Source organism: Ammospiza nelsoni, chromosome 1, assembly GCF_027579445.1.
Source record: "Ammospiza nelsoni isolate bAmmNel1 chromosome 1, bAmmNel1.pri, whole genome shotgun sequence".
Lineage (NCBI taxonomy): Eukaryota > Metazoa > Chordata > Aves > Passeriformes > Passerellidae > Ammospiza > Ammospiza nelsoni.
Window position 1 is genome coordinate 131175032 of NC_080633.1, and position 16769 is coordinate 131191800.

Genomic DNA, 16769 nt, shown 5'->3' on the forward strand with positions numbered 1-16769 from the left:
CGGCAAGGATTCTCATTACCGCAAATATGTTGTGCAACGGCAGGGCCAGATCTGCACCGCAACTGCTATCTATTAAGGTATAAGCCACATCATGAAAATATTAGAGGATGTCTGCATTAAAAATGGCTATCTCCTGTTTAAAGCAGATTTATATTAGTAGGAATTCTCAGCCTGAAGTGTGTTGGGAACACAAGGGATCCCTAAGAAGCTTGGTGTGGAGCTAATGATCGCAGGGTCGCTCTTTGGAAAAGTGTGCGCTCATAAAGGGTTTGATGGGAGGCAGAAGCCAAGCAGAGTCACAGGGCTCGCTCTGACGGACGACAGGAATCTGTGTTTGCAAAATGGCCAAGCAGGCAGCCCTGGGAGGGTGGAAACTGCACCTTGGTATGAGCCAGGCAGAGAATCTCACCAGCCAACCTTATCTGAACACATCCACTTTTTTTCCTAGAATACGGCAAAAGGTGCTGCAGCTTTAGACTTCAAAGTTTTTTAAATTATTTGTGGTTAATCCATCTCTGTTACAAGCTCTAACAAGAACTCTGCCCATGCTGTAAAAAGCCACTAATGAGACTATCTTGACTCTAGAGCCTGGCAGACGCCCTCTTTGATGAACAATCAGCACCACCTTCCCCAGCTGCATGGTCAAATTACAATAAATTATAATTAGCAAATTAAAACTTACACAGTCTTCTTGCCTGCTTGAAAGGGAAAAATTGGTTACAATGTACTTATGAATTGCTAAACTAAATTTTATTGCATCATAGATGTGTGATTTTTTTTCCCATAGAAAAAGAATAGTCAAACTTTATCCTTCTCAACATCTAAAGTTGAGCTTCATACACAGATGCATACTTTCACACAGGCAAATTTTTGCCCTTCCATCTCCAGTGATTTCAATATTTTAATTTGTAATTGTCCTGACACATTCCTGCTTCCATTTATTTTAATTGTCTCGGATTGTGACTCCTATTTGGAAATTGGAGCACTTGAACTAATTCAAAAGTACTTTCTGAAAGAAATATCCTTCTGTGCAGCATTTTGTAACACTACTGTTGTAACATATTACAAATTGGTGTTGTCAGACCACCATAACAGTGACCACCACTTCCCTGCTCTGCCCTTCTGAAATGTTTACTTTATCCTAAAAAAAATATCTAATTAAGCCTCGTGATCAGCCTCATTGCATAAATAAATTGTGTTGGGTTTCTAACAAGGCTATTGAAGCACAGATGGGTTAAATGAGTTGTTAAAAGCCACACAGTAGCTGCATTTTTATTGTAAGGGCTAGCTTGAAGGGTAGCTTCACTGATTTAAAATATGAACAAAGGAAAGAGAATCCATATGAAAAACAAATGAAAAAAATTCACCCTCTGTGGACAAATTTCTGCTGAAAAGGATATGCACAGTGATCAAAGCAAATTTTAAAGAATGAACGTCTGGAAAAAAAAACTTTAAAAGATGTTTTAGTTATAATAACGCAGTTATCCAAATGTCAGTGAATTTGATCAAAGCTGATCTACAGAGCTCAGGTTTAGCATTAGGTGAGTCATTTTCTTTTATTAGTGATGCTTTTTCATTCAAATGGGTAAAAAGGTGAGAGTTTGAATATGTTGAAGGTTTCATTGGCTTACAGTAGGGACAGACAAACGAGGCCCACCTAGTTTTACAATCTGGCCCACAGCTACTTTGTTTTTAATAAAATGCAGCATATTGAAAGGGCATGTCTCAACATGTCTTGACCCATCCAAACTGGATCAAGATGGGGAGTCCCATATTGAAACCAGTCCACTCCCAGGATGGGGCCTATTGTCCTCAGGGAGTGGAAGAGTTGCTACCTAGCCGTGGGGCAGACACCAGCCAACCTTGCTCCTACCAGTCATGCACCCATCCCTCTCCTGACTGCTTTGGAAGATATTTTCAGATTTCAGTGCTGCAGAGAGTCCTGGTAGTTTATTTGACCATCTTGACCAGCTTTTATATTACCACAGACTGTCTACATTACCACTGAGAGCACTGTGGAAACCAAAATGGTGTTAAGTCCTCAGGGGCAGCTTGCAAAGCCCGTCCAATTTTGGGACAGGGATTTTCTCCTGCCTAGCACTCCAAGCACCTGTATGAGAACAGTCCCTGGAGCTCTCCAAGGAAAAGGGAAAAGGCACTGGTGAAAACCCTGATTTCTCCTCTCATGAACGCTGAACAGCAGCCATCATTCCCTCGAGGAGCATTCTAGGGTGCCTGTTCTGCTGCCTGGCAGAGGAAACACCTCAAAACTAGATTTTAAAATAGAATCACCTTCCTAATCATCTATATTTTACCTGGAACACTGTAAGGTGCTTGGGAGTTTGTTGGGACATTTAGACAGCAAACTGTGTGAACACAAGACATGGGTTTCTTGAACATCATTGGAAGGATGTTCACTTCAACAAGACCCTCATGCTCCATTAATCTCAATGCTATTAGAAAAAACCAGCATTAATAGCAGTGTTAAAGCTGAGGGCTTGGAGAGCTGCTACTTTTCACAGCTTGCGACTGAAAGTGCACAAACGCACTTTACAGAGCGTTCTCTCATCTGCAATTTCCTGTTGCTGAAACCTGAAGAATTTTAGTCAAACCAGGTTGCTGCCTGCAAGTGGCTGTGAGGCAAAGGCCGGTTCAGCACAGAAGCTCCCACGCCATTCCCTCACCTGAATGAGGATTTTTACAGCGGGGCTTTTAGGGAAATTAATCTTTTGTGCCCCAGAGTTTAGGGAGACAACCAACTGCAGGACAAGGTGTCACCAACCTACAGTTTAGTTGCTCTGTGGTGGCAAGTGTCCACCTGCACCCTCTTATATACAGTACCTTGTAGCAAAAGTCAGGTATCTTATTCCCTGTGGGTGAGGAAAAGTGAGTTTGCATTTGTGAGGGGGTTAAAGAATACTTCTAAGCAATTTCTGGGCAGTACTTGAGGGGCTGAACTTCCACATCCCCTGTTTTGCCTGCAGTAACTTGTTCATGTGCCCACATTCTCACTTCCCAGTTGGCAAACCTTGTTGAAGTAGACAAGCAAGTGCTTCCTATGCAAGGATAGACCTAGGCAAAGGCAGCAAGGTCCCCACCTATAGCACTCACTGCCATGTCATAAACCTGGCTCATTTGAATTTACTGGGTGATTTTAGGGAACTGAACCTGTTGTGCACCCCAGAAAAGGACAGGACTGCACAACTGCATTGCAGACTAATTTTTCATTAAAAACTTCGTGTGTCTAGAATTTGTTTTTTAAGCAGGCAAATGAGACACAGAAAAATGTGAGGTGCCCACAGCTGAATGACTGAAAATCTGGTTTTAACCTTTTTAATGGGAGTTTGAAAATGTGAATCATGACAAAACTATGGTTGTAGCTTGGCAGGAACATTGCATGTGATAGTGTGAACTGCCACATATCTCTTAAAGCAGCATTAATTTCAAGACCCAATTTTCATTAAATAAAATTAGAGGATAATAACAAAAGAATTTGGTGAGGATCTGACCCAATCACCCAGATTTGTCCAGTCATATATATAATTGAAATCCTTTCAGTTGCTTCCTTGTTTTCCTAGTGTTTTTCTGTTGCGGTTCCTGCCCACAGAGGCTGTCATTTCCTCCGTGGAGTGGGAAAAGAAGACCACAACATGGAAATGAGAGGCAGAGTCATGGGGTGCTTGTGTGCTTAAATGATTCATGCTAGCAGAACCAGCTTCTGGACTAAATCAGCACTGGGTTTACACTGTACCCCAGCCAGGCGTCCTTTAAAGGACTCTGGAGGTCACGGCACCCTGCGGGCAGGTGCACTGCATTTGCATTGCCCTCACAAGCAGCCTGGGGCTGGAGCTGCCCATGAATCCCTCTGCCATCACAGCTGGGCCTCAGGGCCTTCCAGAAGGGCCCCCGAGGGTTTGCCTTCCCGCCACCCTCCTTCCCATCCCAGCGTGCAGCAGACAGGGCAGTGCACGGGGAGCCACAGGGCTGCTGGAACTATTCATTAGGGCTGTCCCCAGGGCCGCCCCAGGGACACTCCGGCAGGCAGCCCGGGACCATAGGCGGTGTCGGGCTGCTCCCCTGCAGGCGCTTTGTCCTTTTGCTGGTGACACAGCGAGCGCCGCTGCCCAGTCCAGCTGCGGGCCCGGGCAGGACAGGGTGCCTCCGCAATGTGGGAGCATTCGCTGTGCTTGCCGACTGCAAGCCCCAAGATTAAGATAATCCAGCTGTCTGCCTATGTTTATCAAGCAAAAGAATTTACAATGTTTAAATAAAGGGACTACGATATAGCAATGAAAACACCTAAAGCATGCCACTTGTGTGGAAGACACAGCCGGGCCTGCTCTACGCAGAGGCCCGAGCGCGATCTCTGGGGCTGTGCTCAGCGTGGCACACGGAGGCCAGGCTGCTTTGAAGGCAGGCAAACTTGCATTAACACGATGGGAAGGAGTAGCTACATTCTAGCGCACCAGTGATCCATGCAAATTGGGTCACCGGGAGATTTAGAAATTGTACCTTTCAATCCCAGCCAAGGAGATACATCAAGGCGCGCTGACGTGAGGCACGGCTGACACACCTTGAGGCATCTTCAGTGCACTGAGGGCTAGTGACGCCAAAGGATGGCAGCTGGCAGTAGTACAGATAATGCCTTATAAATAATCTCTGAGGGAAAAAAAGAAATAAAGCTTTTGCTTCCTTTTACACTTGAAAAAAGAAAAGCAAGCAATCAGCCAATCTACTTCCCCGTATGTACAAATGGGTCTCCAAAATGCTCCGGCATGCAGGAGAGCCCTGACAAGCACTCGGTGAGGGAGCCCCAGGTCAAGGCTCTGCCCGGGGGAGCGGGAGTCCTGCAGCGCTGCCCGGGGCATGGCACCACCGGCACCGCCCTGCCAGAGCTCTCCTTCCCGATCCCATCCCTGCTCTGCAGGCAAGCTGAAGTGAGCTTGTTTTGAAGCCAGAAATCTGAGGGATTTCTGCAGAGAGGGAAAGTCAAAAGACCTAGGGTTTGTAATCTTCTCCCAGCTGCAGCCTCAGCCATGTGAGGCGATGGAGCCACTCTCTGGATCCTACAAGAATTTCAGGAAAGCAAAAGTCCTGCTGCTCCCCTTCTCCTACTGAGAGGAGGCTGATTTCAATTGGAATCTGAAGGCCTGGAGATTCACTTGGCCAATCCCAATTGTCCCAAAGACTGCCCAGCACCCTCTTCAATCCCCTTTCACTGTGGTCCTGATGGAGGACAGCTTGTAGAAGTGTCCCTCATGGCCCCAAATCCAAGCCAGCCCTGTGATGGCTGCTGGGGCTGGTGGTAGCCTGCAGCCAGGAGAGATGCCACCTTCAGCCAGCATTGCCAGTTCTGAGAAGAGATATCTGTCCATCCCCTGGGGCCACTGCATCTCCCAGCACAGCATGTGGGGTCTCCACTGGAGCCATGTCCCCCTGATGCCTGTCCCCCTCCTTGCTGTCCCCCTGCCTGCTGTCCCCTGCCTGCCTGTGGGCTGGGGACACAGCCAGTGGGCTCTCCCCAGTGATACAGCCAGGCCAAGGGGGCCCTCTACATGCACCCCTCACTTCAGGTGGAGCTTGGTATTTTCTGTATCTGTAAACTTCAGATTACACTTTTTTGGTCAATCTGTACTGCAAAGTTCTGCCCTAATGCTGGCAGAGGAAGAAACTTTCCCAGGTAAAGGTGACCATGCACCACTCCAGCTTGACTGTGTACGAATGAAGGTGCAAGGCCACTGCTTTTGGGTCCAAGCCAATGCTTTTGGGTCCTCCTCCACTCATCATGAAGTCCCAAGTAGTGTTTGAAAGTTGCACTTGGGAGAGGGTGCTCAGGCTTGCAAGGGGGGCTCTAAGAAGGGGAAGCAGCTTACACTTCCCTTGCCTCAATTCTGCAGATCTAGGAAAGATGCTTACTGTTTTCAGTGTAGATATTTTTTTCATTTTATTTGATAAATTAGGAGCTTCTAGTAAAAAGTTTCATAAACATCCACACCTGGATTTTTGAAAATAGAAGAAATCAATGTTCTATACAGGCATGATGCCTTTCTTTTGAATTTAAATAACTATTTTTAATCATTTCAATGAAAATAACTTTTTGTCTGGTAGCTACCCTATTTTCATAATAACTGCACTGTCATAAGTTGGAAAATTAACTATTACAAGTTTACATAAGTAGGAAGGAAGAAATGTGCCATGAGGAGGGAAATACAAGCTATAAACCCAGTAAAATTTACAAAATAAAGGAACATATGCCTAAACCCTTGTGTAATACAGTTTGATAAATCCAGTCACTGTTCTACACTTTACATATAGAAGACTATCTGCAGTTACAGTATTAGGAGCATGGAGTGATTAGAGGCTCTGAGCCACTAGTGCAGCTTAGCTGACTAACTGCAAACTCAGTCCTGACATTCTGGGGCTGGAGCACTGCACCTGAAATCACTGATCTTCATGAGGCCACATAGTTTTGAGGCTGCAGTGCAGCTGACAACAGTGCTTCCATCCTGAGCAGCCCAGGCTGCCACCAGCTGCATGTGCCACCAGCCCTGGTCCTCCTGGGACTATGCTGCTGGCTTTGAGTCAGAGCCAGCATGCTTGAAATGGTCCAAGTACATCTGTGGCACCTGTTCTGATGCCTCCTGAGTGTGATGTGGACATTGCATCAATTAATGGGATCAGCAAGGAAGGACCAGCAGTGTGCAAGAAGTACCACACAAGGGACACGAGCTCTGGGTCAGGGAAGACGGAGGAGCTCATATGGGCTGGTGGCTGAAGGACAGAATGAGACAACAAGTAGAAGTTGGAGTGGTTCAAAAGAGGGATCCAAAAAGTCTAAGTATAGGAAGTTGCTCTGGAAAAGAGATTGAAATGTGGGACGAGACATGGGAAAGCAAAAAAGAAACAGGAGAGAAAAAGGAGGGAAAGAGAAGAAGGTGAGACTAGGCAAGAGACAGGGTGTAGTAGGATGTCTGGGGTAAGAGAAGCAACTCCTGAAGCAAACATCCAAAAGTAGAGTGGTGAGAAGGAAGAAGGAAGAGGGAAAAGGAAAGGGAGAGAAGGCAGAGAGGAGTTGAATGGTTGTTTTTCACATGTTTTACTCTAAGGGACCCTAGGAAACAGCCCCTAGACCCAGGCAGACATGGCCATGCCACATTCCTGGGCTGCTGCTCAGTGTTTGACACTTAGATCTGGGCTAAGGTGGTAATGGTATAAAGCTGGGCTTTGCCAGCAAATTTACACTGCATCAGATACAGTCTGTGCTGGCTGGAATAGCATGACATGCCATTGCTAAGTAATATTTGCCACATAGAAAAGCTTTATGCACAATTAGCTGGGCTGAGCTGCTCTGCCATCAGCTGCGGACAGTGTCTGTTTCAGCAACTGATATGAAAAGAGCTCAGTTTTCAGATGCAACTTAAAGGGTTATAATTTGCCCCTAAAAAATGTAGATTATTGTGACATTCTTATTATCTGTTGTTCTTTTCTTCCTGATATGTAGCACAGCTATTTATTTTTCCTGCAACAGCAGTGCAGCTGCTGCCTCTAACACAGCAAAAGATGCAGAATCAGCCCATGCCAGTGCAGGCAAAAAATAAGCAGTGCCAAAAAAGAAGGGGCAATGAGAGAGAGTAACACAGAGCAGCAGGAGGCAGGTGGTTTGAGAAGCTCTGGGAAACTGCAGAAGCATGGGACTGTCTGCTGTGTTCTGTGACTGAGCAGAGAACTTCCAGAGGGAAGGAGGATACTTCACAAAGGCACAAACAGCAGTCACAGGGATATTGCTGTATTTAGTGTTTGCATTGTGAAAATCAGGATGGAACTTTATGGCTATAAAATCCCTAGCCCTGCCCAAAAAGTAGCTTTACAGAGCTTGTTTCTGTTCCCAACAGGTCTAAAATCAACAAACCATATGTGTATTTTAACATGTTCTTTATAGCTGCCTCTGAAATTTTCCAGTGAGGGATGAATTTTTAAAAAGTGAATGGGGTGTGGCAGTGCTATAGGCAAGTGAATTGATAGTAAAGAGAAACACAAGATCATTCTCTGGCATTTTAACATGATAGTTACTGCTTTAAAGATAAAATAACAGTTCATGGACCAACAGCTAGAGATGTTTGTCACTGACCTGCTTCAATAATTTGGGTTTTTTTCTGGCTGCTGAACTTTAGAAATCTTGGGAAGAAAAATTTACTGTCTGTGTCTGCTCAGGGGGAAGATTATTAAACAAGCAACCTCAAACAATTAAATAAAACCTTAGCTATATACAATCATTTTAATTTTGTCCTTTGATATTGCTCATCTGATTAAGTTCTTTCCAAACAAACTTCACACAGAACTTGGCCTATGAGGAGCAGACTAAGCCCATATGTATCCTGACAGGAGTGTTTACTCAAACAGAGTTATCCCAGCCTTGCTCTTCGTACTTGGGGACGTAAAACGGCCTGGGGACAGGAACTCAGAGAACAATAAGGAGAGAGAAACTTAGAGGAAATAACCTACTGAGAGAACAGGAATGCACTGAGAGTAGAAGAATCAGTCAGACAGGAAGACATCAGATATTGGGAAAATGCCCATGAAGAGGGAGTAAAAGATGCCCACGAAGAGAGGTTTGGAGAGGAGCAGTGTGGAGAGAGAAGTGTTTTAAAGAGGGAGAACAAGGGCTGCCAACACAGCAGGGCAGGGTGTGAGAAAAGATATTTTCAGGGGTGCAGCACCCCAGCAAAGAAGGGGTGCAAGTTCATGGGCGGTGAAGAGGAAGAGACCAGATGGCACTGACATAAACTTTGACTAGGGAGGCTGCTCTTCAGCCAGCAGATGAGTATTTCTGGCTGCAGAAACATTCTTTCCTTCCCCATCTTCCTGGACAGGAGCAGATGGAGACATAGGCCTTGACCATAAGAAATTTTGAGTTTGGCACTCTCAAATCTGCTGTACTGGTGGAAGTTCACCTGGCTGCCTGGTCTGGGGCAGAGCAGGCCTGGCTCATGGTCCCTGCCCTGTGGTCACCTTCTGTGGAGGCAGTGCTGGCAGTAATGCAGAGCTTTCTGCACCGATAGTCTGACTCCAGCCCAGGCACTGCTGGGTTTGACTTGCTACTCATTAACAGTGTCCAGGCAGTGCTCCCTGCCGAAGGACCAGCGAGGATCAGGGATGGTGACAGTGCAGCCACACAAGCTCTGTCAGCGCCTGCTGCTTTTGGGCGTGCTAGGATCTGTGATCCTTCCCATGGCTGGACCACCTGGAGTTCTGGTACCCTGCTAGATGGAGCCCAAGAGTGAAGCCCTCTCTGCTGAACGGGGTGCAAGGAGATTGCTCTCTCCTTGGACAGGGCTCCCTGGGCCTGGGGAAAAGATTTCTCCCTGCCATTCTAACCTGGTCCTTCATTTGGCAGAGGAATAGGGAAGGATGGTTGCCCCCAGACTGAGAAAGAGCAATTTATGGGGCCCCAAACTACTCAAGACACTGCGGAGAGGGTGCCGGCAGTGACAAGAGCAGTGGGATGGTAATGAGAGGATACACATCCAAGTCGCCCTGCAATATATAAAATGCCTCAGTGTTGGCACCACACCCTTCCAGAAGAGTGCACAGGCACCGGTGAGGGGCTTGCAAGGACGGCAAGGGAGGAGAGCCCGTTGTGCAATGCCACCATGCTGCCGGCTGCAGACCCGGTGCAGGCGCTGAGCGTGCTGCCCATGGGGTGGACATGCGGGATCGCCCAAAGCCACCCCCGCAGGAGCGCCTGGGGCCCCACGGTGGGGTAAGGGTCTCCCGAGGGGGGGAACGATCCCTCTCCGTCCAACCCCCTGGGAGTGAATTGCGCTCGGCATTGCAGATGGAGGAGGGGGACGGGGTGGGGGGATCCCTGCTCCCAGCGCCGCAGCTCTGCCACGGCCCGCGGATGAGCCCAGGGCGGAGGGCGGGCGGAATTGACGCCTCGCTGTTTTCTTCCAGAGCTGCCGGGAAAGAATCGTCTTCTGCAGGATAAAGTCCCTGTCTTGGCGGGTGAATTGCCCGTGTCCAAAGTCTACAGGCAGGAGGCTGCCTGCTGCAATCCCTGCGAGAGGGATAACTTTTACAATATACGGCCTGATTGCAAATAAGTTACTAATAAGCCGCTTTGGCGTAAGAACGGCTCTATGCATTATTTCCTAAGATTTATTTATTTGCAAATATTTCTCTGTTTTTCTTCTTTAAAAAAAATCGTTCGGGAAAATTAGAAAAAAAGGTACAGAAGTTAATATTTAGACATTCATACTATTAAGTAATAGAGCTATAAACTCTCAAATAAGGCACTTTCATTTTACTTAACAATAGGTAACACAACAGCGACAGTGGAACAGACCAAACAAAAGCGATCACCAAAATTGTTGTGACAGTACAATTACCCGGCTAGGAAATTTATTCAATATGCTTTGCCATTGCATTGACACAGCAGGAAAAAAAAAGCCCAAATGCTCAGAGAATAATACAAGAAGGCAGGAGGTATTTGGGAAAAAAAAAAAAAAAAGATTTATTTTGAAATAACTTTTTAAAGAGATACTTTGCCTCCATGATTTGTTATCGATGTGCATCTGACACGATACAAAACAAACAAACAAAGAAAAAACACGTTCTGTACAGAGCTCTAAAATGAGCCGCGATTATCTACAAGATGAGCTTTACGCTTGGGTCTGGGTTGGAGAGGGGCCCGATCCTGCAGTCCGCACTCTCTAAACGAGTTTCGCAGACATGTGGTAGGAAAGCCTGGCCCCGAGTCTGCGTGCGTGTCTCCGTGTGTGTGTGTGTGTGTGCGTCTGTGAGTTCCTACAATACACTCCTTGAGTAAAGTGGGCAAATTGGAGCTGCCGGAGCGGGCGCGGGTCCCTGGCTGCTCTAGAAGTCCTGCCGCGGGGTGTGAGTTAGACTGTGCCGCCGTAGATCACAGTTTCGCCTGAACACTTTGCCGCACTGCTCGCAGTTGTAGGGCTTGATGTCTGTATGGGTAAGAAGGTGAGTTTTCAGGTTACTTCTTTGATTAAAGGTTCTTCCACATGTGGGGCATTTGTGTGGAGATTCCTGTTCAGATTTGAAGCAAGCAAAGGATTAATCCTTCACAAACCACCTTGTTTAACGTATTACTGCACTTTTTCTCACCGCAACGCACAACTTGAGATATCGGGGGAGGACACCAACGACAGGAGCCCCGTGCGGCCGGGCGGCCGCCCACCTCTCCCTATCCTGCCCCAAAAGCCTTATTTTATAGTTCTCGAGTAGTGATGTTCCGCGCCCCTGGAGCACACGGAAAACAGCCTCCCCGCCGCCCTCCCGCTCCAGGACACCCTCTGCCCGCCCGGCTGCCACGGCTGTCCCTCCGCACCGCTCCGCATCCCGCCGCCAGGGCAGGGCTGCAGCCCTCAACGAAAAACGCCTCGAAGCAGCGGCGCGGACAAACCCGAACCCGGGGCTCACTCTCCGCTGCCAACCGCGTCCCCGCTGTCCTTAAGCCCGTCTCCCAAGGGCGCCGTTTATCCGCGGGTCTCCCGCGGCCGCGGAGGTAATCACGGGCCGCTGTTCCCCCGCGGACCCACGGGGCCGTCCAGTGCCGGTCCCCCCTCGCTCCCCTCCGCACCAGAGTCCTGTTCCCCCAGTGGCCACCGCCCCTGCCCCGCGGCGAGCCAAGCCGAGCCGGGCCGGGCCGGGCCGGAACAGCGCCGGCGGCACACGCGTTGAGAGGCCTGGGAAGGGCGGGCTCACCTGCATGTGTAGGGTTTTGTGGACCGCCAGGGTCCTGGACTGGCAGAAGCCCTTCCCGCACTCCTGGCACTTGAAGGGTTTCTCTTTGGAATGGATGTACCTGGAAGGCAACCCGTGGGTGAGCAGCGCTGCCGGAGGCGCGTGGGCCCCGCGACCCCAGACCCCGCTTCCCCAAACTCGACCCCCTTTTCCAGACGCCCTCACCCTCCTCTTCCTTCCTTTCCCCATTACTATTCTGTGTAGGGTTAAACTTCTTGGCCGGTTCAAAACATTTGCAATAATTCGTATCGAAGCGTGACTGCACTCTCTGGTGCCAGACCGGGACAGCATCTGGGCTGCCGGCCGGACCCGAGCCGCTCTTCTCCGAAGGCGGAGAGGATTCTCAGCTCTGCGGCCGCGGGCGTCTCTCAGCACGGGCCGCAGCGTGCGGAGCTGGGTGAGGGATCAGCAGGGAAGCGCCCACGTGCGACCCGTCCTGTTCCTGCACCCCCCAGGGTCATGGCTCAGAAGCACAAAAGCCCCGGGATCTTCATCTCCGGCTGTGAACCCCTCTAGCTCTCCCTCAGGCGGGTGCCCTTCCCACACAAAGCGCAGGTTTCGGCTGCCCTGGTCCCTCCGTGGCCTCCGAATCTGAGCCGGGGGCTTTTCCTGTGCTGTTTCCGTGGCTCCTGGAACCGCTGAATCTCATCCCCCTCGAGCGGCTCACCCCACCCCGACTGCCCACGGCCCGACCCCGGTCGTGGTGGTCCCTCACCGGTGGTCCCGCAGGTGGTCCTGCCTCCGGAAAGCCTTGTGGCAGATGTCGCAGGTGTAAGGCCGCTCGTCCGTGTGGGTTCGCTCGTGGATGAGGAGGTTATAGGACTTGGTGAAGTGCCTGCCGCAGAACTTGCAAATGAACTCCTTTTTCGTCTTGGAGGGCAGGCGGCCGCGGGAAGGCTTCCTGTCCGGGGACAGCTTGCTGATGCCCGACAGGGGCGAGGCCAGTCCGGGACTCAGCTTGGCGAGCTCCCCCACCTTGGGGGGGTCCTCCTGCGTGGCGGCCACGGCCAGGTTGGCAAAGTCAAAGCGGGGCCTGTCCTTGTGCAATGTTGGGAGGACGTGGGCGATGGCCCCTTGCTTGGGGTGGAAGAGTTGCGTGGCAAAGGGGAGCGCGGGGAAAGGGAAGCGGGAGTCCACCAGGCCCTGCGCCGCCATCTCCGTGATGGTAGAGCGGGTGATTTCATGCACATTGGGGTAGCCCAATGTCCAGTGGTTCATGTGCATGGTTTGCACGGCGCTGAGTCCGTACAGACCTTGCAACTGGTCCACAGCTGCGGGGAAGGTGTTCACAGCCTGGAGGAAGGAGTAGTTAGTGAGTTGCAGGGACGGGTGCAGCGGGATGGGGGCTGGCAGAGCCTTGCTTCCCATCTTCCCGAGGTGGGTGCGAGCCGGCGGAGCAGCTGGTGTCTCTGTTGGGCTTCCGAGACCGGGAGAAAATCCTAGGAGGAAAGAAGGAGAAAGGAGGAGAGAGAGACTTTTACCAAGAGCAGCGTGGTGCTCCTTAGCCGAGGCGAGCGCAGCAGCGGAGCCAGGGAGGGCCAGGCACGGCTCCGGTGCGCTGCCTTTCCGCGGCCCCAGTGCCCCGCCGCGGCACAGGCTCCCGTCCTCCGCCGGGACCGGTGGCCAACACCGACCCACGGCGCGTTTGCTTCGACCGGTGAAGCTACAGCGTAGGAAATAAATAAATAAAAACAGCTTTCCCAAAACAACCACCCCAAATTAAAACAAAAAGGAGAAAACCCAGCGCCGACCCAACCGAGGGCGCCACAAATTCAAATTAAACGAGTCGTGTGAAAATACAGACGGAACGGAGACGCAGCCGGGGACGAAGCCTCTCCGCTTTCCGTCGCCCAGCCACCTTCCCCCGCAGCGCCCACGGCGGGGACCCCGGAGCCGCCTCCCTCCTGGCCCCCGCGCCGACCTGGCCCCCGCGCCGACCTGGCCCCCGGCGTCGCTCCCACCCTCCGCCCGGCCTCCTGCGGGCGCAGAGGCCCCGACCCCGACCCCTCCTGGCTGGGGCCTCCCCGGGATAGAACAGGGTGTTCACGGAGAGCCGAGTCAGGCCCGGGGGGCGGAGCGGGGGGGAATAAACCCCGCGTTCGTCCTAGCTCCGTTGCTTATTTTTCTTCCTTCAACAACAACTCATTTATCAAGATAACCGAAGGAGAGAAAAGGAGCCCCTACCCCGCACGCACACCTCCTCCCCAGCCGCCCGCGCAGCAGCCATCCCAGCGGCGGCGAGAAGAGCGGCCGGCCCGGAGGCCTCCCCGGCCCGCCGAGGGCCGCCCGGCCCGGCGCTGCCCCGCAATCGCTCCCTCCGCGCCGCGGGGCCGAGAAGGGCGAGAGCAGCCCCGGGGGACGGAGCCATGCGGCCGAACCCCCCGCACCCCCTCGGGCGTCCCTCGGCCGGGAGCTTCGCCGGAGCGGCGGGGCCGTGAGCTAATGAGCGATGTGTGACTGTCAGAGGGTTTCACTCAGCCCATTCAACCGAAACCGCCGGGCCCGCTGCTCCCGTCGCAAGGGGGTCCCTTCGGCGGACCCGGGGCGACGCTTCCCCCCCCCCCCCCCCCGCAGCGCAGGGGTACATTGGCGCGGGGGGCAAGCCCCTGCCGTTTCCTTTTTTTTTTTGCTTTCGTTGAGGGTTCACTTCCAGCAGCCGAGAGGCTGCCGCGACCCAAGAAAGCGGCCAAAGCAAACGCCGGGGTCTCTCCGGGCCTGTAAACAAGAGGTAGGGCCAAGGGTGACCCAGCACCTCAAGGGATTTGTGTGGAGGGTCTGGTCACGCGCACTTTCCAAAATAAACACGAGAACCTCCCCCCGCAAAAACCCTAACCTACCCCTTCCAAACAACAACAAAAATTAAGGAAACTCTCCGAGCGCAGAGCCGCGCTCCGTGAGCGGCGTCCCTGCCTCCCGGGCCGCTGCCGCCCGGCTCCTGCCGTTCCGCTGCCACCGCGCGCACTCCGCCTGCGAAGACACTTTTCGATTTTTTTTTTCCTAAAATACCTTTCCCTCCACGTTTGCTGCACAGCACAATTGGCCGGCTGCGGAAAAAAAATGTGGCAAGGAGTTCGGGTGTGAAGTGCAATGCTGCCTACTCCTGTTTTCGTTTGCCTCGAGTCGTGGCTCTCCGGAGCTTCCTCCGCCGCTGCCCAGTTTTCCTCGTTTGTGATTGTATCGACACCGGGAACAGTTATCGATACTATTATATATGGCCATCTTTTCGTTTTATTGTTGGGGGGGGTGGTTATATATAGAGGCTTATTTTTAAAGATGTCGTAGTGTGAGTTCCTATTCGCTTTCCATGAGGAACCGAAACAGAAGCAATTAAATCACTTTTCGTTGGCTGCTCCGGCGGCTCCATCCCGGTTGTTTGAGGCTGGGTTTCGGAGCCACCGGTTGGGACCTATGACCGAGGTAGGAGCAGTGTTCCTGTAGGGCAGAGCTCCCTCTGTTACAGCCGCGTTTGGTGGCTGCGTATGGGGGTGCCACTGCACCACGCTCATTTTGGTGTCCAAGAACCAACCCTGAGAAAACTATTCTGAACATGAAATCCTCATTTTAAGGTAGAAACTTCTAAAACCACACTTCTGTCTGAATGGCGGTACATATGCTACTATTTGTATTTGGAAGTAACTTTAGTTAAACGTATCAAAAAAGAATAGAAAGCGCCTTCGAACGTGATTTTTAAGGCCATTTATATAAAGGTGTGTTGGGGCGGAGGGGTTGAAAGTCAACCAAAAACGGATGTTACTTAAACCTTGGCACTTCCTTTTCCCTTTCCATTCAGAGAGCTTAATTAAATTAAGCCCGGTGCCAGGACAACCCTCTCTACCTGCCGCCGACCTGCTGGTCCTGCCCGCGCTCCCCGTTCTCCCGCGGCGGGGCCGGGACTGTGTCCCCGAAGGCTCTGCCGTCCTACCCAGGAATAGGGTGGGCACCGGGTCGCCTCCGTTCCCCGACGGCCTCACCCGAAGCCGCGGCCGCCGCTGCCCGCGCAGCCAGGTGTTTCCCCCGGCCGAGGTTTCTCCAGTGCGACCCGCGGCTTGGCTCGCAGTCCATGCACGGACCGGCTGCTCCCTGCCAGGAGTTTGGCGTGGAGGACATCGAGAGCGCATCCCGGGAGGCTGCCGTCGCCTGGCCTCGCACCAACGCGCCCGCGGCGTGGAGAGGGGCACACCCGCACCCCAAGCCGCCGCGGAGCTGCGAACTGAAAGTAAACGCGGCGGCCCCGCGCTGCCGGCTGAGCGCAAGCTCCGCTCCCGGGGCGGCCGCCCCGCTCCCGCCGACGGCAGCGGGCAGGGCGGGTCCCGGAGCCACTCACCTACCGCAGCCTGCTGCTCCTCCCGGGGCAAAGCTGAAGCGGCGGCCGCGGCACCTTCACGGAGACATTAGATCCACAGCGGGGGCGCTCAGCGGGGCCGTGGCCCGGCGGCGACCGGCATGTTGCGGAGGGCTGGGCGGCGGCTGGGAGCTCTGGCCGCGGCGGTCCCGGGGCCCCGGCATAGACCGCCGCCTCCCGCCCGCAGCCTCCCGCCTTCGACCCCGGCGAGGCTCGGCGCGAGTCTGAGCCGCCCCCTGCCCGGTCCATCACATTTCAGCGGTGACTGGCGTGGAGCGCTGTCCCCGCCCGCCCGCCGCCGCCGCCGGCCCACCCCGCGGCGAGCACAGCCCCGCGCTCGGGGCCGCGCCGCTCCGCCCCGACGGGACGGGACGGGACCGCCCCCGGCCGCGGCCCCGGCCCCGGCCCGCCCCGCCGGCCCCACTGTTTACTTGTGTTTGGGTAGCAACTGGGCTTTAAAGTGGCAGGACGCCCCCCGCTCCCCCCGCGTCACCTAAGGTGACTTTTCCCTCCGAGAACAGCTCGACGCCCCCTGTCCCACTGCCGGCCGCGGGTATTTGCGCGCTCCTTGCGCCTCGTTGCCCATCTCGGCTGCCCGTCGTGTCCCAGCTGGAGTGACATAGGCGGCCCGACTGGTTTAAATATCTAAAAT

The 16769-nt window shown here is 52.7% G+C and overlaps 1 protein-coding gene across 3 annotated transcripts; it reads right to left on the reverse strand.

The window, feature by feature from the left end:
- Positions 1–10488: 10488 nt before the first annotated feature.
- OSR2 (odd-skipped related transciption factor 2) lies at positions 10489–16370 on the reverse strand. Of its 3 annotated transcripts, none has more exons than XM_059475973.1 (4): positions 16104–16370; positions 12491–13214; positions 11737–11836; positions 10489–11058 (listed from the first exon to the last, which is right to left on the reverse strand). In XM_059475973.1, the coding sequence occupies exons 2-4, from the start codon at positions 13141–13143 to the stop codon at positions 10876–10878; spliced, it is 936 nt and encodes a 311-aa protein (XP_059331956.1). In that variant the 5' UTR covers positions 13144–13214; positions 16104–16370; the 3' UTR covers positions 10489–10875. The 3 variants fall into 3 exon arrangements, with proteins under 3 accessions (XP_059331956.1, XP_059331966.1, XP_059331946.1); XM_059475983.1 differs by having other exon boundaries at positions 10489–10976; positions 16100–16370; XM_059475963.1 differs by having other exon boundaries at positions 16100–16370.
- Between the last annotated feature and the right edge of the window lie 399 nt (positions 16371–16769).

Coding starts and splice junctions, on each gene's coding strand:
- OSR2 (XM_059475973.1), bottom strand. CDS start 13,143: ATGGGAAGCAAGGCTCTGCCAGCCCCCATCCCGCTGCACCCGTCCCTG. Junction 11,837..12,490: donor GACCACCTGCGGGACCACCG/GTGAGGGACCAC, acceptor GTTGCCTTCCAG/GTACATCCATTCCAAAGAGA. Junction 11,059..11,736: donor ACAAAACCCTACACATGCAG/GTGAGCCCGCCC, acceptor AAATCTGAACAG/GAATCTCCACACAAATGCCC.